The sequence below is a fragment of the Anser anser genome, assembly GCF_964211835.1.
Source record: "Anser anser genome assembly, chromosome: Z".
Classification (NCBI taxonomy): domain Eukaryota; kingdom Metazoa; phylum Chordata; class Aves; order Anseriformes; family Anatidae; genus Anser; species Anser anser.
In genome coordinates, this window is record NC_139723.1 from 70,228,334 (window position 1) to 70,252,484 (window position 24,151).

Here is a 24,151-nt window from a genome sequence, read left to right on the forward strand (position 1 = left end):
GCCGTATTATTATTATTATTATTATTATTATTATTATTATTATTATTATTATTAATTTCATTGGAAATAACTTTAAACAAAAAAAAAACAAGCGGCTGATTTTCACTGAAGTACTCCCATCGAAAATGCCTAGTAAACTCCAATTATCAGATACATACATAGTAGGACTGTTGGTAAGCAATCCCCTATGACTGGACAGGATGTTGCTGTTACAGGATTCTGACTCACCATCAGAGTAGTCTCTGATAACAGTTAAGTCATTATGTGTTTTGTAATTTTTTTATTTTTTTTTAATTTAACTGTGATATGAGTGCAATCTTTATCTTTTAGGAAGTTTTGATACAAATAGTTATTATATTATAAGGAAAGAGGTGTGAACATCATTTCTATGTGGGACAACAGAATATTTGGGTCACAGGAGTAAGTTCTGTAGAGAAATTACTGGATGGCAAGGGTGGTTGGATGAGTGCAAGGTGCTGCACCTGGGCTGGGACAATCCCAGACCTGAGGACAGACTGGGAGAAGAACTCATTGAAAGCAGCCCTGCAGAGAAGGAGCTGGGGGATTCTGGTGGAAAAACAGCTCAACATGAGCCAGCAGTGTGTGCCTGCAGCCCAGAAGGCCAACTGCGTCCTGGGCTGCACCAACAGAGGGGTGGGCAGCAGGTGGAGGGAGGGGATGGTGCCCCTCTGCTCTGCCCTTGTGAGGCCCCACCTGCAGTGCTGCATTCACCTCAGGGGCCCCCAGCACAAGAATGTGGGGCTGTCAGAGCAGGTCCAGAGGAGGGCTACAAAGATGATCACAGATGAGGACTGGAGCCCGTCTCCTGTGAAGAAAGACTGAAAGAGCTGGGGATGTTCAGCCTGGAGATTAAACCAGAGGAGGATAGACTAGGCATTAGGAGGAAATTTCTCCACTGTAGAAGGGTGCTGAGGCACCGGTACAGGTCGCCTAGAGAAGCTGTGGATGCCCCATCCCTGGAGATGTTCAGACCAGGCTGGATGGGGCCCTGAGCAACCTGATCTAGTGGGTGGCATCCCTGCCTATGACAGGGGGTTTGGAGTTAGATGATCTTTAGGGTCCCTTCCAACCTGAGCCATTCTATGATTCTATGAGGAGTGAATATATCTTCAGCTTTTTTTGTATATAATGTCATGAAACCAAATCTGTCAGAAATTCTTACTGTCCTTTGAAAAGTTTTTAAATGTGGCTACAAGCACAATCCGTACAATGCATGGCAACCTTCTGAGAGATTGACAGAATTCAAGATTTCCTTGATTTTATGCTGGGCAAGGATGCTTAGTTCTGCAATAGCTTTCTATTGACAAGTAGACAGATTTAGGTAGTTTTTAGGTACTGGGATGTCTTCACATGCATCTTATACCATTGAAAGTCAAACAAACTACAAAGTACATACATTAGATTTTTATTTTATTTTTAAATCAATAAAGCACATGGAATAATTTTACAGGAAAAACAAAATAGTGTGCAGAGTGCTGTGATTTCTTTCTTTAACACAAAATTCCATCCGATTCCCGTTAAGAGGCATAATTAACAGAGGTATACTCTCATTCTCTTGCTCTGCTTTTATTTATTTATTGTTTGAATTGGATCATCTATACAGTAGTTAATCCAGGAAAATAAAACAATTAGACAATGTGGAATTCATTAGATAAGCCTGATCCTCTGTCCAGCCTCTCTTTACCACGAGAAGATGAAAACACTTGGCTCCAGTTGTTGGTAGATTGCCCTGACACAAGCCCTAAAAGGTACATTGTGCCCAAAAGAACTCAGCACAGGCAGTGTACTACTGATCTCAGGTATGGGCTCAGGAAAAGTGGCTGGTATCTGTGGCAAGGGCTCAAGATACAGACCAAGAATGACAGTGGCATAAGCAGCAGCTCAGGGAGATTGCTCTAACGTAGATGCTGTTTGCCAAGTCTTGTAAAATCATATAGGGGACTGACAACCTCTAGAACAGCCTCGGATTGAAGCAGGAGCAATGTTTTAAAGCTTTTAGTCCTTTCCAGAGAAGTGCTATGCTATAGAAACATAGATTCTCCATTCCCTTGCTCTAACGTTAGCTACTTCAGTGCTGAAATTAGGAACAGGCCAGGGCCAGATTCCTTCCATTGCTTAAGCTCAGGTTATACACCCAATTTATTATATTTTTTATGGGCTGTTATTTGAATAACAAAAATGTTTAGCTTGCTAGTAGTTAGAATCACATTACAAGCCTAATGTGTCTTTTTGTAGGAATAAAACAGATTACATGCTTTACTGATATTTTTGGTGCCTGCCAAATTTCAATGAGATGTTCCTGATGTTGGAAATAGTGATTTCAGTAGGCTTTTCTGCTGTATATAGTGAGAAGCAGTAAAAATACCGCTCTTGCAGTGCTGTGGAAAGATTCTACATATAAAAATAGTGATTTCACTAATGTAGCCTGTGTAAGAGTAATGTGCTACAGTGGTATCCCCTTTACATACTTATATTTTAAATAGATATTATAATTAAGCTTCTGATAATAGGTCAAATGTGAAAAGGGAGAATGCATCATGAGAAACAGAATAGCAGTGTGGTTATAAGAAGCTTCCTACTGTTTTTACCAGTGCAAAGCAGGCTAAAAACAATGGGACATCAATCTCAAACATACTTTGCATTGATAAGATACATATTTTTGTGTACGCATTAGGGAAACAGACTGTTCTATTGACTTATATTTTAAAACAGGCTGGTGCTTTAAAATAAGACATATCATCAGAAAAAGTACAAAGCATTGGTTATCAGATTACCATAACTAAAAAGTGAAATAAACAAAAGGTATGCTGCATAAAAATGATGTGTGACTTGAATTAACTTAGAGTGATTAATTTTATGAAGCCAGGAAAAATGACCTAATGGTTAACAAATTGGGTGAATAATAATAAATACAAGTATTTCCTTTACTACCATAGACTGTATGTGTGCATAGGTGAGTCACAACTTTTTCATAATTGTTCCTCCACAAAACCATATTAGGATAATAGCATTGTTATGTCTTTACAGAGATACTATAAGGAAAAAACAAACAAACAAACAAAATAAACACACAATTCTAAGACATTCAGATTTTGTGCTGACAAGTGCCATTTAATTCTTTCAAACAAATTGGCAAAATTATACTTAAAAAATAAAAAAATAAAACTTGCATCTCACACTGACTGAAAACACCTTTGCAAATATTAATTTATCATCTTTGTTCAGCAGCTGGATTTTTGCATTCCTCTGAGGACAGTTTAAATCACATGATATATGAAGCAAGGATCTTCCCACAACTCTTCTGCCTCATTTTTTGCTTCCACTCAAGTTTTTACTCTGTGCTCAGAACCAGGGCAGCACATCTTGTATCCCCTGGGGTCAGGCATGCTTGCAGACATGCAGATGAGCCCAGCAAGCAAGCCCACTGACTCCGTGGCTCTCCCAGGCTCCTCACAGTGCTCCTGCAGAGTGCTTTGCCTTCTCCTCTGAGTCTTGCTGCTTTCAGCAGAACATTTGTTATGAAACAATCACCTTTCCCACAGGCAGAAGGAGAAATTACAAACACTTTCAAATGTAATCCTACTTGCTGCATTAACATAAATCTCAGCCTTTCTCAATAACTACTCTCTAATTTAGGAACTAAATAGAAGGTACTTAAGAGTGACAGCATCTTTTAAACAATGAAGCACCTTCTGGCACATTTCCAGAGTCATACTTGCCAGCATGTTCAACCCAAACTATGGTCTCTTCTTAAAGAAGAAAAAACTCTTCATTAAATGTATTAAAAGAAAAAAAAATCTTTATAAAATATATTATTGCTTTTTAAGCTGTTACTATAAAGTCAGTAGAGCGTATCTGATAAAATAAAACCTTTTGAAAACTGCAATGATTTTTTTTTTTCATTCCAGTGAAATTTGTACCAACAAGAGGAACAAATTATCCTGGTTTCCTTGGCAAGGCAAAGGCATTTCCGCAAATGAGGACATCTTACAGAAGTGCTCTTCAACATTTTCTGATATATTGGCAATCGATATTGAGTCATATCATGCCGAGACAACATTGCACTTTGCCTGCAAGCCTCCATTTTCTACTTAGTTTTGTGTGACTGCAAGTAAAGTAGGAAGCTCTTACAGACAACGTATAGCCATGAGCTGCAGAGAGAAATACTTGTAGGAGGAAAACAAGTGTGTGAAGGAAGAAAGGAGGAAGTTTCCTGTTAAGCTGAATAGTCTAAATAGGTTTAAAGAAATCTTTTGTTATCTACAGTTCAGTGTATTCTTATATAAACTTTTAATCCTTGACACTAAATAAACATCATTTGTTAAGTGCTTATTTAGTATAGAAATTCTTCATTCCTTTTTAAACTCGTAAGTAACAAAGATGAGGTGCGACTTGCACTACTAGAAGAAGCTTGCCAGTGCTAAGTTTATCTGTGCTCTTTTGTTAATTATTATTTTGTACACATTAAACTCATTGGATTAAATAGCTACACAACAAATGTACAGTGACAGTTTATGAAGCACCCTCCTGGCTACTCCAAGATATACAGCAAGAGTCAAACTTTCAGGGTACCTCTAAACATTTTCTGCATAAATATGGACATTTCAATCTGCAGACACAATTGTGCCTCTGCTTATTTGAGTACAGTGTGCAATTAGTTGGGCTTGAATGTTCTGTGCATACACTTCTAGGTCTGCCAAAAATCTGTTTGATGTTCAAACAGTTACATGATTTAATGGATCTATCTTTACTGGTCCTCTTGACAATAAAAATTTCTTTCTTGGAGTATCCTGGGTTCAGCTGGACATACTAAAATAGTTGAAAGAACAGTCCAAGGAATTTCAGTGATTTTCACCCAAGGTTCTGCAGGTGCTTCTATCTTCTGAATTTTCATTACCTCAGTTGCCATACAATATTTGGTGCATTCTCGAAGTTTGAATGTTCTGCTTTGTGAACTGACAGCCCATAAAAGGGAGGAAATTTTGAATATAACACTTTTTCCCTTTGAAAATCATAAGTTGATAAAAACAGTGGGACTGCTACATACAAACTGACTTGTTGCATAATGTGGGATGAAAAAGGATTCCACATGTATAGGCATATAAAAATATGATTAGGCATTTTTCGTATTAAAAAACTTAGAATCTTTGAACTCAGTTACTCTCCAAAAATGAGTAACACGTGAAAGTATGTCCTTGAGTATCACAAAATGACATAAGGCTGTTTATTCTTTCTTTGCATCATTCACCTGTGCCGTTGATTTTCTTGCTTGACGTTCTGCTGTCTTTTAAATGCACCAGAGTTTAGAAAACATTGTAGCCACTGCATATATATCTAAGTTTTTAATTTTACAGTCACATTTTTGAGGCAGACCTGAAGAAATCTTTTTTTTTTTTCATTTTTCCATTTTCTTCTTTAGTGGTCTCTTGAAAAATCCAGCCTGCAGGAGAAAAAAACACGAATAAAGAACTACTCAAAGCATACAACTCAAAGCATATTGGTAGCATTCATACTCTAAGTTCTTACTACTACTTTCACACTTGCAGTGCAGTAAAAAGTCATTTAATATTTTATCAGTGAAGTACAACCCTTTAGGTTTTCCGTTCCAGGAAAATATACAGTGAGTGATTGCTGAATCATTGTTATTCTCACATAATGTCACAGACTAAAATGCTTAATAACAGTTGGTACTCAGTTGAATAAATAATAATTTACGCTTGTCAAATTTTTTCAAGGCATTATGCATGCTGAAATTTATAAACTGTAGCTTTCTAACTGAAATATAACTTGAATATTTAGCTTGGAGAAGAGTGCCCACTTGTGGCAATACTTACACCAGGGGCCTAGCATTCCGTGTACAAAGAAAACACCTGGCCACATCCAGCCAAAGCTAAAGCAAAAAACCTTATGGTACTAAAATCTCTTTTTAAATTTTCTTTCCATCACATAGTTATGTATATAGCACTACAGGCTTTAATCAGAAAGCATAGCATGCCACACTTCAGAAGAATGTGGTGTTATTAGTTATTTTGTCGTTTCTACAAGATTTCACTCTTCCTATTGGCTAATATTAGTGTCCATGAGGTTCTAGTGATTATAGAACATGACACAGAAGTTAAGTATATTTGTTTATTTTCATGAAGAGACGAATGTGCAGCTTACCTTCCACAAAGCAAATATAAGCAGTGCAAGAATCAAGAGTCCAGCGAAGATACTCAGGAGGATAACCCAGAGGGGGACTGAACCAGGTGGGAGTTCTTTGGAAATCTTAATCATGGTCTGCAAAGCATTCAGAATGTAAGCAATAAATAACTTGTCCTTCTAAAATAACAACAGAGCAGCATGACTTTTATTAGTAAGCACTGATTTTCCAGGGTCTCACTTCATGAGGAATGGCCCTGCTATTAGTCAGTAGTCATTTTTATAACGAACTCAGAACCAAAAATATGGATAGTTGAAATGAATGTTAAGGACTTTGTTCAGTATATTCTTCATCACTCAATGCATGCCTCCCTGCAAGATGGCAGTGATTAGCAAGCTTAGTATGAAAGGCTGTGGGGACACTAATTTAATTTTAAGAAGGCTTAGCTAGTGTAAACTGAACTGAAATATGGAACATTCAAATTTTAAATGGAAGTGATGATACAGTGAATTTGAATTATTTTAACTTAAGAGTTTATTAAAGAGACAACTTTACAGTTCAAAAACATTAAAGAGCTGAACACAAATATTCAACTTGAAATTATGTCTTTATCTACTCTTTATCTACAAGCCTCCCACATGTGTTTTTGCTCCAGGATTGTATTTCAACCTGTCACTTAAAAGACATGCCTGGATATAGTATCATTTAATAGTTGACTTTCGAGATCTGCATCCCAAAAATATTTTGCACAAGATCTAATTCTCATTGTATGTTACACTGTTATGAATTGAGGGATATTAACAATAATAACATAGTAACATTTAAAAATGTACACTGTAGTAAGTAAACCCCTGCATGTACAAGTCATCACAGAAAAGCAGTGCATTAGCCACTATAAACCTCTTGGAATTTCTCTTGGAATAAAATGTATTCAAGGATAAATAGCAAATCAAAGAAATTGAAGACATTTATTTCTCTTTGTATCTGATATCTCTGCTATGGCATTATATACAAGTTCCTGTTAATAGCCCATGAATAAACAACTATAGATTTTAATAGGAACTCATTAGTGGAATGTTGTTTCAGATGCAGCATACAAGAAAACAACCAGGAAAATTTCTGGAAAATAAAAGATACTGTTTCAAATATATGTCTTGGTTAATGGAGTGGAAAGAAATAATAAATAAAGGAATAATAAAGAAAATACAATGTACAAAGTAGGATCACTTCACCAAAGACAGCTTTAAAAATACTGTAAATTCACTAAAAGAATAATTTTAGTTATGCTTTCAATTTACACACATGCAGGAAGTACTTATACTGCATCAGGCAGAAGTACTTTAGATAGTGCTTCTTCTTACCCAGGTACATTGGTGGGTAACAGGATTTCAGTATAATTAGCTGTCTAATTCTGACATTTTCTACTGTAATGTGAAATCACTTACTTGTATTTAGAGTAGGATAGTACACTACAACAGATAGCGATCGATTCACTAGAAATGAATGACTGAATAATTCAGTAGCAGAATAAATCCTATGAAGAGTAAATCCATTAATTATCATGTTATTACCTCTAGTTTTTGGTGGTCATTTCTCAAAATCAGTGACGAGTTTTCACTCCTAAGTAAGGCTTTCACAACAAGGGTTAAGCTGTGAATAGTTGCCTGGAATAAGAAAGAAATGTCAATGGTTTGTATTAGGTATTTTGAAGCAGAAAGCTTTGCAGAAATGAGAAGGCTAAGAGCAAAACATAATGCTAAAGTTTTGGGGGTGATGCTGAAAAGGTGTATTTATGAAAGTCAGCAAAGCAGCTTGTGCATGACACCTTCAGCATGCACGTCACTGTTTGCAAGACAGCAATACAGATTTAAAAGTATAGAGATCAGAGATTTCAAAGAAATACTGCTTAATCCTGGAATAGTACTTTGGCCACAGGGACAGATTCAGGCTTTCTAAAATTCTCCTGTATCTCCTATCTTGTCCTGTTATTTTTCATAGAAAGACAAGCCACAAACCAGGAACTCAACTCAGTATCAAAAACTGATCAAAATTTGTTTTCTAGAACTGTGAAGTCTTTCCAGTTTAAAACTTAAAATATGTTTCTATATATCCCTTTTTACATCTGCTGAATTATAATTTGTGGATGGTTAACCAACTAATAAAAAAGACCATCGATACAGAATAAGTAAGGGTTGTCTTTCTAATGTGTTTTAAATTTCATCTTAAGTATTATAAAGACAATAAAAGAGATCGAAATTAATTTTGCAGAAATATAAAAAGAGCGAGATTAAAAATTCAAAATACCAGAGGACCATGCAGAGTTAAAAAATATTAAAGATATAAGTTCAAGAAACATTAAAGAGAGTGGCTTAAGATTTTCAAACTTCCAAATGAGATTTACTTACTTTAATGATAGTAGGCTTCCACACTCTTAATGAAACATTCACTTGTGATATGTCAGATGGGAGCAGGGCACAGTTAATAGATGCACAGCTGTATGTATCACAGTCCTGTTTAAAAGTCAACAGCGTGAATTAATAGTAACAGATTTTTCACATTATTAAAGTAAAAACAGTTAAGCTTATTATGTACGCAAATCATAGTCTTGCTGTGATATCAATCCAAGATTGGTATAAATTACTAGGGCTTTTTATGCAAAAACTACACTGCAGTAGGCAATTAATTGAGATATTCATGCTGTGGTAGAACAGTCCCAGTTTTTGCAGTCCCTTAGCCTTCAGGAATCTCAGTTTCTGTAGCTACGCAGCAAAAGGCATCATTAGAGTTCCCTAAACGAGGCACAGCCTGTAACTGCAGGAAGTTTTCTGCCAACACACCTATGTCTTCTCTACAGTGTTTCTTAAACATTTCTCTTTGTGGAAAGATGATTCTTTCAAACAGGGCAGGAGGGCTTGGAGAACAGCAGACATGTTCAATGGCTTGGAAACATGTGCTAGCCTGAACAGTTATCATCCATGTGAAGGATATATGATAAACACGGCAGAGCACTTGTTTCTTGGCAGTTTCACTCATGCCAGAAATTCAACTTGTACCTCTCTGCTGAGTAGGTAGTGTGATGGCTTTCCCCTCAACATGACAATGTAACAACATCAGCAAAATTATACTTTGCAACTCTTCGGTCTAAATGTGAGAGGCTAGTCCTTTCCAAATTGGGTCAGCAACTACATTTCTTCCAGTTGCATAGAAAATTTGTCAGATTGGATGGGTAGTATTTGAAAGTATTTTTAACTGGATGTCTGAAAAGTTGCAAGCTTTTAAAATATAATTTGCTAATTACAATGGAAATACAGAAGGTGAGATTTACTCAGCTGTCAGAAGTACTGTTGAATTAAACAAACAAGCAAACACACGAGTTCAGTTCTACATACAGTTTTGTAGCTGGAAATAATAAAACACATAGCTAGTCCTACATAAAGATACCTTTTATGGCTATTAAACACACTGATTTTCCATAGGATGCAGCGTGAGAGAAGATTTTGTATGTTAATTGTAGAAATACTCAGCTCAAAGACCTAGATTAATATCTAGGATGAATTATATATACTATTGGTAGGCTTACCATAATTGTATCCTTTGTAGGTTCTTTTATTTTTGGCAACACAAACGGTTTTCCAGAGCTGATTTTTAAGGGATCTACAGGGTAACTAGTTCGGCAGATGGCATTCTGTTAGCAGAAAAAAAATATATATATATATATTATTGCTTGAATATTCAACTTATTACTAATAAAAGGTCTTGGAAACAAGACAACATTAAAAATATTTATTTTTTAATTATTTTTTAAAAAAATAATATTTAGTAACATCAACTAACTGTACCAAGCAGCAAAATGCAATAAAACTTCATATAGCAAGAGTGCAGAAGAGCAAGTTCAGATGGTGTAGGTACTGAAGTATCATTAAGCAAGCAACAAATGAGCTTTTTATGAGATAATTTAACCTAAGCTCTATCCAGCTACTTAAACATCTGTAGAAGCAAACAAGAACTTCCTGTATGTTGACCGCCTCATGAACCAGCAAGAGTTGGCTATTAAGGGAGCTAAATAGCTTTTGCATGGGGACCCACAGCTCTTCTGCCTTAGCAAGCAGACAGGTAGGTTAAGTGCAGCTTTCAGGTGCTCCTGCTATGCCGCCCAGGGAGGAGGGGAAGGTGCTGCGGTACTACTGGCCTTTCATGACTCCTTCAAAGGCAACTGAGAAATTCTTTGCGGGGAAGAGAGATGAGCTTTCTCCTGGAGTCCACCCCTTCCCCCTCCTTTTTTTTTTTTTTTTCAGTCCAGGATATTTACTTTCGGATTACAACAATGAAGAAGGATTGCAATCCTCTGCAGTGCACTTTGGCACACCACTATCACTAGGGTGTAGTTAACAGTAGATGAATTATACCCACAGAAAATTCAGATCTGTGAATGCATGTGTAAGCTTAGGTCAAATGTGGTCACTGGTTAGCAATTAAAATAATGGGGGAAGAAATTAAAAAAGTCAGAACTTCTTTGCATTCTAAGCATGAAATATTTTGATTTTGTTTTGTTTTAAAGTGAACCTTGAACTTTCATTTAGACCTTTCATTCATCTTGTTTTTCAGTGGTGCAATACCTTACACCTAAGTGAAATATTTGGGAAGAGGTGTGGTTCTGAGGGAAAGATGAAAAGGAAAAAAAAAAAGTGGGTTCAGGTCACCACTTAGTGCTCAGCTGTCGCATTATTGATATAGCTCTAGTTTTACTGTTTTGCTGGAATTGTGGTATCCTCCAGCTGCTCTGGAAAAACTAATTACCCTCAAATAAGGACTACAGTGAAGAGCATTTGAAAGGTGTGACCTACTATCCCTTCAAGATGTCACAGTGCCCCAGACAAGGAAGAATCCAGAGGATTGCTAGCGCCAGGGAGCAGATATACAGGAAAGCTAATTTCAGTAACAGAAAGAAGAGGATTGTACAGAAGACTGAGCTCTAGATTCAAATAGCAGGGCTACAGCATTATCAGTAAGCACTGCTAATAATGGAGATAATCAGCGGCTCAGAAAGAGTCCTGTCCCTCGTATCTCAATCTGGACTCCTAATAACATGGCAATATATCATATTAAAACTATTATATTCCAATTATTGTTCAAAGTTGTTTTACACTTGCTTATTTGCTTTTAAGAAAATTTGCATTTCTGTCTTCCTGTGAACACCTTCACAAACATTAAAAACACCACCATCTTGCCTTTTAGACTACAAGCAACATCTACTTTGAAGTAATACAAAACCCAAAATGTTTGCAGTTCTTTACACCAAAAAGTTTAAAAGTTAAGATAATAATAAAAATAGAAATTACTAGCTTACTTGGGAATGTGACAATGCAGTAAGGTAGAGAAGAGTGTTCTTAGAAGATGTTACATCGGGAAATAGGATTTGCAGCGTAAGGTTTGGCATTGGAAAGTGTTCACCTTTTTCAATCTATAAGAAACAAGAAAAATGTTTTGATTAGTACTTTCCTTACTTTATTGGTTTTTAATTATGCTTTTTTCCTTCTCTATATTTTTCTTCTCTTTTTTTTTTGTTAAACATTTTTACAGTCTGTCACACAAAAAGTGGTATGATGAACTCTTACTTTTACCCCTCCTGACCACTCATTTGTGGTAAACTGCTTGCAGAGATAAGTTATGCTTATGAGATCACAAATGGTATGCTCTGCAGTCCACCAGCTCTCTTTCATATTCAGAGAACACATTTTTTGAAAAGAGATTGAACAGTATCTAGAAAAACATACACAAAAAGCCTCAGGATTACTGGATTTAAAATTTTAGACTAAAAGAAGTAGTCAAGTAAAACACTGTAGGTGGGATAGAAAATATAACAACTTTTGCCTTTGTTGCTTATTGAGAGCAAGAACAATGGGCCTTTCCCATGGCCCATTTTTTACAGACAGAAAGTTGGTTCAGAGACTTTTATCCTCTGTATACGGGACTCTTGTTCAGCTTTGGATTTGACACTGGGAAACAAGGATGCTCCCAGTTTAACTGAATTCAGTCCTACTGCAACTTGAGACTGGGCTTCTACTCCATAACATATCTTTCCCAAGTGATTTTGGATTGCAGTATTCATTCCATTGTGAAGACAATGTTCTTGGAGCATGGCATATGCCTTTTTTCAGAGCTGACCGGATTTTGGAAATATCTGTTCTAAACTGTAATGGACGTAGGCCAAGTTCTCATTTATTAGCATATGCAGCAGCTATAAAACCCACTGGAATTACTCCACAGGAAATGGACCACTCTGAGAACCTCTGACTCACTTTATTCTAAAGCAAGCAAGAAAAAAACTGTTAAACAATGTAGAAGGTTTAACATATTGCATAAAATGAAACTACTTAAGTAACAGGCTATCACATTGATTAATTCAAACTAAATGAAAATATATATAGTTTTAATTGTGTCTTACCCTATAATGCAGAGTAACTTCATCCCCAATCTGCTCTGTTGTGTTAATAGCAGTAGGGATGGTATCATTTGCAGCAATTATAACATGGTGTTCTTTGAAAACACTGCAGATTTAAAAACAGAAACAGTAAGAACAAAACTTCATAAAAACTGTAGTGAGTGAATTATTTTTGTTAAGCGCACTGCTGCTTCTACTAATTTTCTGAGAAGTGTTCACTTTTTATCGTGTACATTTCAAACGCTGTGTTCAGTTAAAACAAGGAAATGAGTAAATATTGCCCGTGCAGTTCCTTATTCTAAGAATTGAACGTTTGAAATGCATCCAAAATGAATTTACACATGCACACCATGCCCTGTAATTCTACTGGTAGTATTTATGATGTTTTTCAGGGATGGAATTTAACTGAATTTAACTGGAATTTAACAGGGATGGAATTTAGCTGGGGTTGTTTAGTCTGGAGAAGAGGAGGCTCAGGGGAAACCTTATTGCTCTCTACAATGGCCTGAAAGGAAGTTGCAAGGAGCTGGAGGTTGGCCTCTTCTTGCAGATAACTAGCAACAGGACTAGAGGACATGGCCTCAAGTTGCACCAGGGGAGGTTTAGGTTGGAAATTAGAAGACATTTCTTCTCAGAAAGACTAGTCAGGCATTGGAATGGGTTGCTGAGCGAGGTGATGGAGTCACCGTCCCTGTGGGTGTTCAAGGAAAGTTTGGATGTGGTTTAGTGGGTGATATTGGTGGTAGGGGGTTGGTCGGACCAGATGATCTTGAAGGTCTTTTCCAACCTTAATGATTCTATGATTCTACGAATTCCAGCTATTTCTGAAAGTACTGTATAAGACCTGCATTAAAGCTTATATCTGAACTAATAGAAACAACTCTATGTGAATCTAAAATTAAGGCTAATTTTTGAAACTGGAGATCAGACACTACACCATGCAACATTACATTAATACAAAGTTGTGGCTGCCAGGAAGCTGAAAGTGTTTTCTTTCTTATGTACCTGAAATGCCTTTGAATGAATAGGGCAAAGTACAAGAATCAACAAAAGCTGCTGTTGTACTTGCAAGTTGTAGACTGAATTTAAATAGATAAAAAGGAGCTGCAGCAAAACGGAGTTGTTATCCCTATCTTTTCCTATACCTGCTCTTTCAATGAAGCTTGTTCTTCCTATTCATGAGAAGCTGTTGCTTGTAGATACTGCGTGCAGCTTAAGAACAAAGCAATACTCTATTGTCTTTGAACATCTGGCCATTTACTATGTTAGCAAACAGAAGTACAAAGAAGCATATATACCTTACAAATATTAATCCTACTTCATATTTTACTGGAATTGTAACTTGTCCTCTGTTGTCACCCAAGGTCTCAGGTGGTTCTTCGCTGTCACTAAAATAAAACAACATATACAACTTATATCTGACCTTGATACTCATCTGCACATGTGACAGGACTACCAGGTGCCAAGAGATATGAAGAAATTGAAATACCTACAGTTCTGGGTGTGAAAACCTACATTCCAATTAATTACAAAAAAACCTATGTATTTCCAATTAATTACTATTACCCCAGCAAGGAGGCTGTGGGTGCACAAGAAGTTGGGAGGGACAGAACCAGGACAGCTGACCCAGACTGGCCAAAGTGTTGTCTCACACCGTGTGGTGTCATACTCAACAATAAAAGGTGGGGGAAAAGATGGAGGAAGGGAGGACATTGGGAGTGATGGCATTTGTCTTCCCAAGAAATCATTACGCATTTTGAGAACTGCTTTCCAAGAAGTGGCTGAACATCTGCCTGCCAACAGGAAGCAGTGGATTCCTTGCTTTGCTTTGTTTGCGTGCGTGGCTTTTGCTTTACCTCGTAAATTGACCTTATCTCAACCCATGAGTTTTCACACTTCTATCTTTCTGATTCTCACCCCCATCCCACCTGGGAAGAGTGAGAGAGTGGCTGCGTGGTGCTGAGCTGTCTGCCAGGGCTAAACCACAACAGCCTTGAGGGTCAGAACTTTCTGTTTAGCATACAATAAGGCTGCAGAAGAAGAAAACTACTGTGAATTCTGACTCATTTGTGACTTACACGATCTAGAAACAAGCAGCAATTTGTTTAGTACACTAAGTCCTCTGCTAGACAAAGTACATCTGCAAAACTGCCAGCTCTACAGACTGTTTAGCCACTTCTAAGTTTAGACATGTCATCCTTGATTTACCATGAAACAGAAAGCTCTAGAGTTTCCTAAATAAAATCACAAGATAAACAAGCAACAATTGGAACTAACCTTGTTGCATATACATCAACAGTGGCATTTTCCAGAAGATATGATGCGTTGAATTGGAATGATATTTTGAAGGAAATCTGTTTGGAGAAATACATTGCACATTTTAAAAAGTTTTTTTTTTTTTTTTTAACAAAAAAAAAGAATTAAAAACATAATAATAAGGTTTGGACTGATGAAAAATGAGCAAAACTTTGCTACTTTTATCTACGGAATCCTTATTAATATTTTAACCCTTTTCTATGAAGGAATCAACTTTTTTGAATTTGTCCCAACAAAGAAAGAAATAAGTTATCACTTATTAAACATGAGCATCAAATTTTTGGAGCTGAGAAGCCTCTGTAAGTCTTAACACATAGTATATTAGGAATACATAGCTACATAATTCTTAATACAAAACTATTGCTCTTGCAAGCAATTTATCAATTGGATATATTTGAGGAAGAAACACTTTTTTTTTCTCCACTGAGGAAGAAACAAAGCATAAAAGCCTGGTAATTGCAACGGAGATGAGTGGCCTAAAGAAGGCTTCTGGAAACTCACCTAATATATAATGAAACAACTAGAATTCTGAACAGAATTTACAGTGTAAATAAATGGCTACTAGGTCTCTCAAGAAATCCACACTCATTCTATCTAGGGTGAACCTAACACAGTTTGGTGCCATGTAAGATTTGTAAACAAATCCCAAACAAGTCGCACTGAATAGGGTAAATTTTTTATACGAACCAAAGTTTTACTGTTTGTCACAGTAAGGACTTTTGAGCTCAGAGTTTTATCTTTTCTTTAATGGTTACAAATCTTTATTACGAAGTGATACAGAGAAAATTGTCTTAGATATTTCTTCATATTAAAAATAAACTCAGGAAGAGACTTTAAAAAGGAATGTATTAAGGATGCATATCAGTGAATTGGAGATTAATTTTCAAATGCAAAGGAGGGAATTAAATTTATAGATTTAGGGGTCTATAGCTACATACATACTGACAAAGAAAGAAGAAAAAATGAAAAAACTAGAAAATCTGGGGATGGAGTGTTGTGGGCACTGGCTTTGGGTAGTATGCTCATTTGGCTTCACGAAAATAACCACTCATTGACTTCCTGAAAGTCCCATGTACCTGTTCCAGCTTGTGTTTTGGAGGCAATGTAAGAGGACATCACTCCTGACCCTCCCTCTGTTATGCATCTGCAGAACAGACCTGATAATGATAAGGGAACAGACAAGAAACTAACAGGAAAGACAGTTTGTCTTGCTTGCTTGCAATATGGTATTTCCCAGATCAATATTAGACTAATTCAGTGAGGCTTAGATGTATATTTTCAAAGGCTAAGTTCAGCTAAAACTCCTCTTTCCTAGCTTGAGATACAGACTCATCACTAGAGAGATTCAAGCTGGTACTTGATTTTAAGTGGACCGCTTGCTGGAAAAGCCTCTCAGTCTCCACTGAGCATGGGTGAAACCTTGATGCTTGGCTTTGGCAGATCCAGGTTAGCATCTCCACATGCCAGCTTACCCTCTTTTCAAACAGCTGGTTACATTTTTTATATGAAATTACTAAAGTCATAGGCTCAAACCTTTGGAAAGTCACAGTGTCTGATGTCTTAGTATATTTTTTATAACACACGCAAAACAATATCCTATGCATTTGGAGACAGATCTTTCTAGCTAGGTGTGCTCTTGCCTTCTGTTAGTGTCATTGACGGCAGTATGCACTTTCTACCTCCTTACATACCACAGCTGCCTGTATAGGTACCAAAGACCTGATATTTTCATGTCTGGCTCAGTGTACTTGCTATGTGTCTCTGCCTTCTGATTTTGCCACAGAGGAGAGTGCCATCAGAGAAATTCATGTCAAATACAGCTTAGGAAATGTGCATAGACAAGTTTTTGAGTGAACGCAAGACAAAAGAAATTCAGAAGTGATAGTGACTGGGCTGGCCTTAGGATAACACGAAGCAAGGAAATTGTGCATGTGGGAGAAATTTTTACCTCTTCTGCAGTTTTTAGAAATGGATATCCCACTTTACAGGTGATGTTGTGATTAGATTCACAACTATCTTTCTGTATATCCTAAAAAAAGAAGAAAGTGAAATTATCACCATGTGCTAACTCCTAAATTTTGACTAAGCATCAAGGGGCTATAAAACATATACAGCATTGTAATTTTTCATTATTAAAACATCATCAGAGTCAAAGCCTTAACTGAGCTGGGACAGAACCAGGACAACTTCTGCAAAACAATTTCCACAAAGGAACATTTGCATCAGTTAGTTTCCATTACTGAACTTTAGTACTTACTATATACAAGCTGGACATTATCCAAATTAGTCATGGGGTCTAATAGATCAACATGGATATAAGTACACAGGTTTTACACATAGTTTTGTAAATGTATTCCTAACTTAGCAATAAAAACGTCATTCAGCTGTCAGCTGACTTCTCTCAGTGTGCAGCATCTGGACTGCTGACTGAAAACAAACTTCTCAAATGATTTCCACCTGAGCTATGGTGAATTCAGAGCTTCTACTGAGGAATGCAGAAGCAGATAGCTTGAAGATGCTATATGAAGCTGTGATAAGGCAGGCACTGATTATGCCTCCCTAGCAAGACAGTGCAAAAGGAGAATTCTGGAGGCACAGGAGCCATTCTGATGAATAATGAGGCATTTCTGCGTCTAGAGAGAGATGTAGAGATGTTTCATGATTCTGACGTTCATCTGAGATGCAGCCACTTACTGTCTAAGTGGCATTGTGAAATGTGTCAGTCATTAACAGAGGTTTATGCCATAGTCAGGTCAAAATAAGTGCATTCTTTTAGAGGTATAAGCAAGGACAGCACTCTCAATGAATCTTTTACAATCAACTGAGATGATGTCAGAACAGTGAAATTGTCTTGATACAAAGACTTCCTCAGATCTCCCTAGCAATAAGTTACGAGAAATGTGAAAAATTCCTACCTCAATGCCAGCAAAAATAATATTTGGAGAATACTGGACCAAAGCTCTGGTATTATAGGCACTGTCTTTTTTATTCTTGATAGAGAGCTGGATGGTGAACTTATCATTGCGTGACTTTACAACGAATGGAGAAGAGCTGTGAAATAAAGTATGATTATTAGACATGTTAAATTTTGGATATGTTCTTAAAAATAGAAAGGAACATCTTTCAGTGTCCAGACTCTATTGTTTCTGATTTGAAAATTATACCACAGCTCTATTTTACCAGACTAAAGATATTATAATTGACATACAAATTTTGTACAAATATCAAGCAATACAATAAACCCAGTGTAGTTACCTGTCTCCAGCTATGCTTGCTTTTACATTCAGAACAAGATCTGAAATGCATTTATTTTTGGCTCCACAATCTTTTGTGAAAGGAATCTGCAACAATAGTATTTTTATTCTCAATTTTATTACATTGATTATTAAAATTAAATACATGCATTTTATTTTCTTATCTAAAAATATTATCTAAAAATATAAAAATATTATGTTTTCTGTCTGACAGTCAAAGAAGTATTCCCTAATGTTAATCAGTTCAACATGCCAATATCCTGTAAAATGTGCAGGTAAAACATAACTTTCCTACTCATTCTGTCATAAGCGATTCATCTAGGTTAGAAAAAGAAACAATAGTAAAAGCATGAATGATGCCAAGCACCACCAAAATATGTGACTAATATTTCCCTGCTCAATCTATGTTTAAAAAAAGAAAAAAAAAAGACAATAAAATCACTTGTACTCTTCTATCTTCAGTTAACTCTGGACAGCTATAAAACCACAGGTTGGTTCCAATGCTCATTCACCCCTGAAGACTTATTTAGAGTAAACATCTTCTGGACAGGCTTAACAACTCTCCCTCTTTAGTCATTTGGGGCCAATACTTTCAGGTCTTGTATGAGCTATGAATTTTACTTTAAATATTCTTCTTATTGATACAGAATCTTGCTGACTTACATATTCAGATATTGAATTTGGCAGATTGCTGTCAAGAACAGGTCCACTCTCTGGATCAGAAAAATTGAACTCCAGCAAAACCTTTACAGAGTCCTGAAAATCAGGTTTATCCTAGAACATAAAGAAAACAAAATTGCTGTTATGAACATTCACATTAATATCTAAGCCAGTAAAGGAGGATATAAAAAGCAAACCAAATGCTAAGGTAAAATATTTTTCAGTCACACTTCATCCTTGCTAGAGAAGCATTTGAATGTTCAGAACACATTTAATGTACAAGCCAGTCCTTATAAACACCTACTAATGTTTTTGTGTATCTCAGCTTGTCATAAAAATGTCACATAGCCAGAGCATTTCCAACACAGTTGCATTAAAGAATATGTCAGAAATGTCAACTTGTACACTTTCCTTTTTAGTTGTGTTTAAAAAATCAGTAAGACAAACAGCAGTCATATCATGTTATGTGAAGTCAAACTGAGACCTGCTGCTAGGAAATGTACTGCATATTCAAGAAAATGCTAGCCATCATTTATCATTAGTTTTGAATTATCATACAACTGTGAAGTTGCTAAATGTTTTAGATGTGGGGAGCTTGTATCATACACCTCTATTCTCTCTGTGAATTAGTTATAATCTGAGCAATTTCATACTCATAGTTGCCAATTACATTTCTAGCTTTACGATGAATTAGTATTCTCTATGCCAAACTTAATTTAGGAGTTTTTGATTACTTTTATATTAGAAGAAATAGCAGCAATATGCAAATTAAAATTCCAGCCCACATACTCCTGCAGAATTTTAAATGCACCTGAACTATTAACAAGTTTAAGCTGCTTAATTCAACTAAATATGTTATACATTTTCTTAAGACACACCCATAATAGAGAGACAAAGATAAATAGACCACATAAAAAAGTAAATAGTTCATACCTATATACATATATATGTATACATATGTATATAAAGAGTAAATATATACATAGTAAATGCATTTTATGTACACTTTTAAGATTAATTTTGGATGCTGATTTTTTTCCAATTTACAATTAACTGAATACATTTGGATCATTACAATATCAACTTGAGAAAAATATAGCCACTTTAAATGATTTACTTGCCAACATGTAGAAGTTATGTTTAATACATTCTGACCCTTTGATAGTTATATTTTTTTGCATTTTCCTCTCATGGGTTTCTGTGAACAAGCTTCGAGATATTTGTCTTTGTGAGTCAAGAGTAACCCAATACTGCAGATCTGCAAAGGAAGTTCAGAATTAATATTCTGCAAAATTTTAACTCTACACATTATTTTTTTCCCAGTATCATAAATATGCTTCAAATAGTAAATTTAAAAGAGAGTTGCATTCCATTTGGGGGGAAATAAATTAATGTGAGCCTAGTAGCTTTATAATGGAAAGATTCCATAACTCAGTGCTTGTCTACTTACTTGATTCAAATATATCTTCCTTTGATTTTAGTCTGGTCTTAAAACAAATTGTGGCATTTATACATATTGTTTTTCTTTTATTTATCTGACAATTTTGCTGTTGGATATTGATGCTTTTGGGTATGAACTGCATGGAAACATTTACTTCAGCCACATCACGAGACCTTAACAAACACACACATACACAAAAAAAAGAGACAAAGCACCTTGAAAATAATAGCAGCAACTTTTAAAACTTATATTAATGAACTAACTAAAAAAATTTGCAACACTGAACATTAAAATACACACATATCACAATCTAAACAATTAATTAACTATACACTCTCTACATAGTACCAGTAAACAATATATTAAAGATAAAGTGGTCAAAGGGCTTCTCCTCAGTGCTCTACGTGTTTCAGAATGGATAACAGATGAAAGGAAAGATTTTAAAATCATTTAAGCAACACTAAAGAGCCCTTCAGTCTCTTTTCAAAAGAGACTGAAGACCCATATCCATTCTCAAGTGCAATGACAGATGAACAAGTTACTACACAAGAGCTAGAGGGCAGAGTGTCATCTTAGGTTGTGTGTTGATAAATGGGCTGAGGAATTTGCTGCATCTTTAACTCCCCTTTACCCCCACCCCCTGCAATGCCTCTACCTTTGCTTTGAGCCAGTTCCTTTTTGGCCTCAAGACACCAGCCTCAAGTATGTCAGTGTACTAAATTAGGCAAAAAATGTAGCTGACAGAATAGCTTTCCTCAGATGTGTGATCTAAACATGACAGTGAAGGAGCAGATGAGTCCCACCCCCAGAAAATGTAGGGACAGGGGCAGGTGTATGGCATTGGGCAGCTGGGAGGGAAAAGGCAGGAGCTGTGGCCACCAGCCAGCAGAACCTAGGCCTTGGGAACAGCAGTGCTTGAGCAGCATGGACAGTCCTCACTCTTGCCCTTATCTCCTCCTCATGGTCATCTCTTGCTGGAAGGGCTCAGCTTTTCCTCTTCCTGGGTCACTTTAAATGGCAAAAGCTTTGATGCAGCTGCATGGTGACCAGGCTGAGGAACAGGTCAAAGTTAAAGAAACAAATAAGGAAAATAAAGGGTGGGAGGGGATGGGTGACCTTTGCTCCAATTAGATGAGATCCTGGGCTAGCTCATTGAACGGCTGCACAAACATTTGGAAGGAGAGCAGAAAGCGGTGGGACTGCTCAGCCAAACAATTCTGTATAAAGAAGAATGCCTATGGCCCACAGCAAATATGAAGCAACAGCGATTAACTTAAGCTTGTATCAAAGAATTTTAATCAAAATTATTTTACCTCACACTTACTATGGTTAGATAGCTTAATGTCTTGCTAAGCCCCGCTGACCTGACCACGGAGCTTTTAAGCACCCTGGACTCTACAGCTCATTGAGAAAAAGAGGAATTTTTGTGGTATCCTTGCTCATCAGAAACATATTTTAAAGAATTTAGATCTTTGGAACAGAGACTTTTGATGCTCTCATGCAAACTTGTGAATTCAATCCAGTGCTAACAGACTAATAAATTATAGTAATATAAAGAACCAAAAGCTACTGTAAGCATTACAGGCCAAGTTGGAAGTGAAAAAGATTCTTTTGCTAGTATCAAGATTTAAAACAGATCAGATATGCATTGAAACAAATGGTAAAAAACTTACAGAAAATAAGTGCTCCCTGAACAAGTCTTTAAAGTCTTTAATGTGAATATTGGGCATTTTGTGTACCAAAGAAGAGGTGGGTTATGACGGATTCCCAGCTTTTATAAAAACATAGAGAGAACTTAACTGTCATTATCCTAAGTAAAAGTTTAAAAATGTCACCAAAATTAAGAACAGAAAATATAAATCAGGAAATATTATGAGATCAAAGTCCAGCTTCTGATTTTTTTATGGGGGAATGTGTCCCATAACTCTTCAAATGCTGAAGTTAGTAATACTGAGTTTCCTTTCTAATCATTGTACAGTTTCAGATCCTGATCCTACAAAGACTTTGACGCATTCTCTTCTGTACTGAGAGCTTCCCTACTAATTTTGCAGAACATCTGGGGAAGACAATGCAACAGGCAAAAAGGTAAAGGAGGAAAGGAGTGTAACACAGCACAACAGAATGTATTTAAAGATTATTAATAGTTTCTGTAACATTCTTCTATGTTAGGCTGTAAGAGCTAGAAGTCAGGAAAACAAAATCAGAAAAATGACTTTGCTAAGGAGTCTTCTGTAAGCTGTGAAATGAGAGAAATTCTCTAAAAATCTCAAGTTTTTAGCTGAATTGTTTTCCATCCTAACTTTGTATACATTTTTGCTAAAAGGTGAGTAGATCAAATGCGTTTTCTCAATGAACCCTTTACATTTGAAGCTGTCCTTCATATTGGTGATAAAACAATACACAATATAGTGTATAAAAGACAATGCTTAGTTTTATTTATTTATTTATTTATTTCATTTTACTTAGTGCCATGAGTGGAATCAGTTTCTGTTTTGAATATGACGTAGCAGGACAGGGTCTTCATACTAGGCTAACAAGGTTTCTAAAACATTTCTATATTTATTACTACTATCTATTAACTTTTATATTTCCTCCAGAGAGATATGAAACTAGGAATATTTACAGTCAGTATCAAAGTATGAGATGAAACCTGTTGAAACTTGTATTCTCACAACAGTTGAAACTATAGTGCATGCAAGTTACACAGATATCACAAGACAAATTATTTTCTAGCCTGACAGCTGCTGTGAGCATCCTTACCAGAAGAGGGCAGCCCCACCAAGGCCTCCAATAGTGACATCAATCAGCCCATCATCGTTTAAATCCATTTCTCCATGCACGGACTGGCCAAAAAATTTCACTGTCTCTCCATCTCCACCTGATGCAATACGCTGTGAAAAGCATTAAGAGGTTTATTCAGTGCATACTGATGCATTTTATAAGAATATCCAAGGCGCATTTGTTGGCAGTTGGATGGCTTTTAAACTTTATATGTTTTAAATTTTCTTTACAATACGCCTAAAAAGGTTACCATGGTAACCGTTATAAACACACTATAAATTTTCAGAATTACAGAATACAGAATATTTCAGAAGGTTTCTAACAAAAACATGCAAATATATTTTCTAGCAATACTATAGTCAAATTTGGTTAAATCAGTTTAAAAGTACCGAACATTTTAAAGCAGAAACTCTCATGACAGGCGAAGTCATAATTTGATTCTACATTGCAAAGACATGCAGAAACGGGAATTATGCTGCATATTATAGCACCTGTCAACCTGTAAAGTTTTACTTCATACCTGTGTATATTTTTTATTGATTGTGTTGCCACGGCCATGATAAATATAAACAGCTCCCCGATGATCATCCTCTAAGGGAGATCCTATTACAATGTCATTATATCCATCAAGATTGAGGTCCTTCACTGCAGCAATCGCAGTCCCGAAGCGTGCACCACAGGGCTCATTCCTAAGAACTTTGCAGGTGTCATGTTTTAACGGCGAACAGCATGTTTGCTTTACAGGTTCGAGACTCATCTGATATTCGAACTTTGTCTGTGAAAGAACAGATTTAGAGTTTGTGGATTTCCATGAGCTATGCAGGTTTTCCATAGCTATGCAGGTTTTTAAGAGCTCTTGTACAGAAGACAAACTGGTGAGTTAAATAAAACAATTACATCCTATTCATAACGAATGAGAGCACTGCAGAAACTGATTCTGTAACTATGCTATTTTTAAGCAGTGTTTGTGAAAGAACCTCGCTCCCTCTCTTTCTCCATCTAGATCCTTAAATGCATGTTATGCTTATTCTTATGCAAAAGTTACGTGTTTACAGGAAAAGCATAGTTTTATAACAATATTTGGATGTTATTAT

The 24,151-nt window shown here is 36.2% G+C and overlaps 1 protein-coding gene across 2 annotated transcripts in view; it reads right to left on the bottom strand.

The window, feature by feature from the left end:
• Nucleotides 1–1,412: 1,412 nt before the first annotated feature.
• The window catches only part of ITGA1 (integrin subunit alpha 1), an 80,071-nt gene continuing 57,332 nt past the window's right edge, over nt 1,413–24,151 (bottom strand). For both annotated transcript variants that reach the window (XM_083817662.1, XM_083817661.1), the window contains exons 14-30: nt 23,578–23,832; nt 23,037–23,167; nt 20,286–20,449; nt 19,957–20,093; nt 18,839–18,949; nt 18,177–18,262; nt 17,837–17,972; nt 16,870–16,950; nt 14,883–14,959; nt 13,904–13,993; nt 12,609–12,711; nt 11,511–11,624; nt 9,744–9,848; nt 8,569–8,673; nt 7,735–7,827; nt 6,184–6,300; nt 1,413–5,461 (exon numbers count right to left, since the gene is read on the bottom strand). In XM_083817662.1, the coding sequence (XP_083673788.1) occupies nt 5,417–5,461; nt 6,184–6,300; nt 7,735–7,827; nt 8,569–8,673; nt 9,744–9,848; nt 11,511–11,624; nt 12,609–12,711; nt 13,904–13,993; nt 14,883–14,959; nt 16,870–16,950; nt 17,837–17,972; nt 18,177–18,262; nt 18,839–18,949; nt 19,957–20,093; nt 20,286–20,449; nt 23,037–23,167; nt 23,578–23,832 (1,950 nt within the window). In that variant the 3' untranslated portion in view covers nt 1,413–5,416. The remainder of the gene's footprint in view (nt 5,462–6,183; nt 6,301–7,734; nt 7,828–8,568; nt 8,674–9,743; nt 9,849–11,510; nt 11,625–12,608; nt 12,712–13,903; nt 13,994–14,882; nt 14,960–16,869; nt 16,951–17,836; nt 17,973–18,176; nt 18,263–18,838; nt 18,950–19,956; nt 20,094–20,285; nt 20,450–23,036; nt 23,168–23,577; nt 23,833–24,151) is intronic.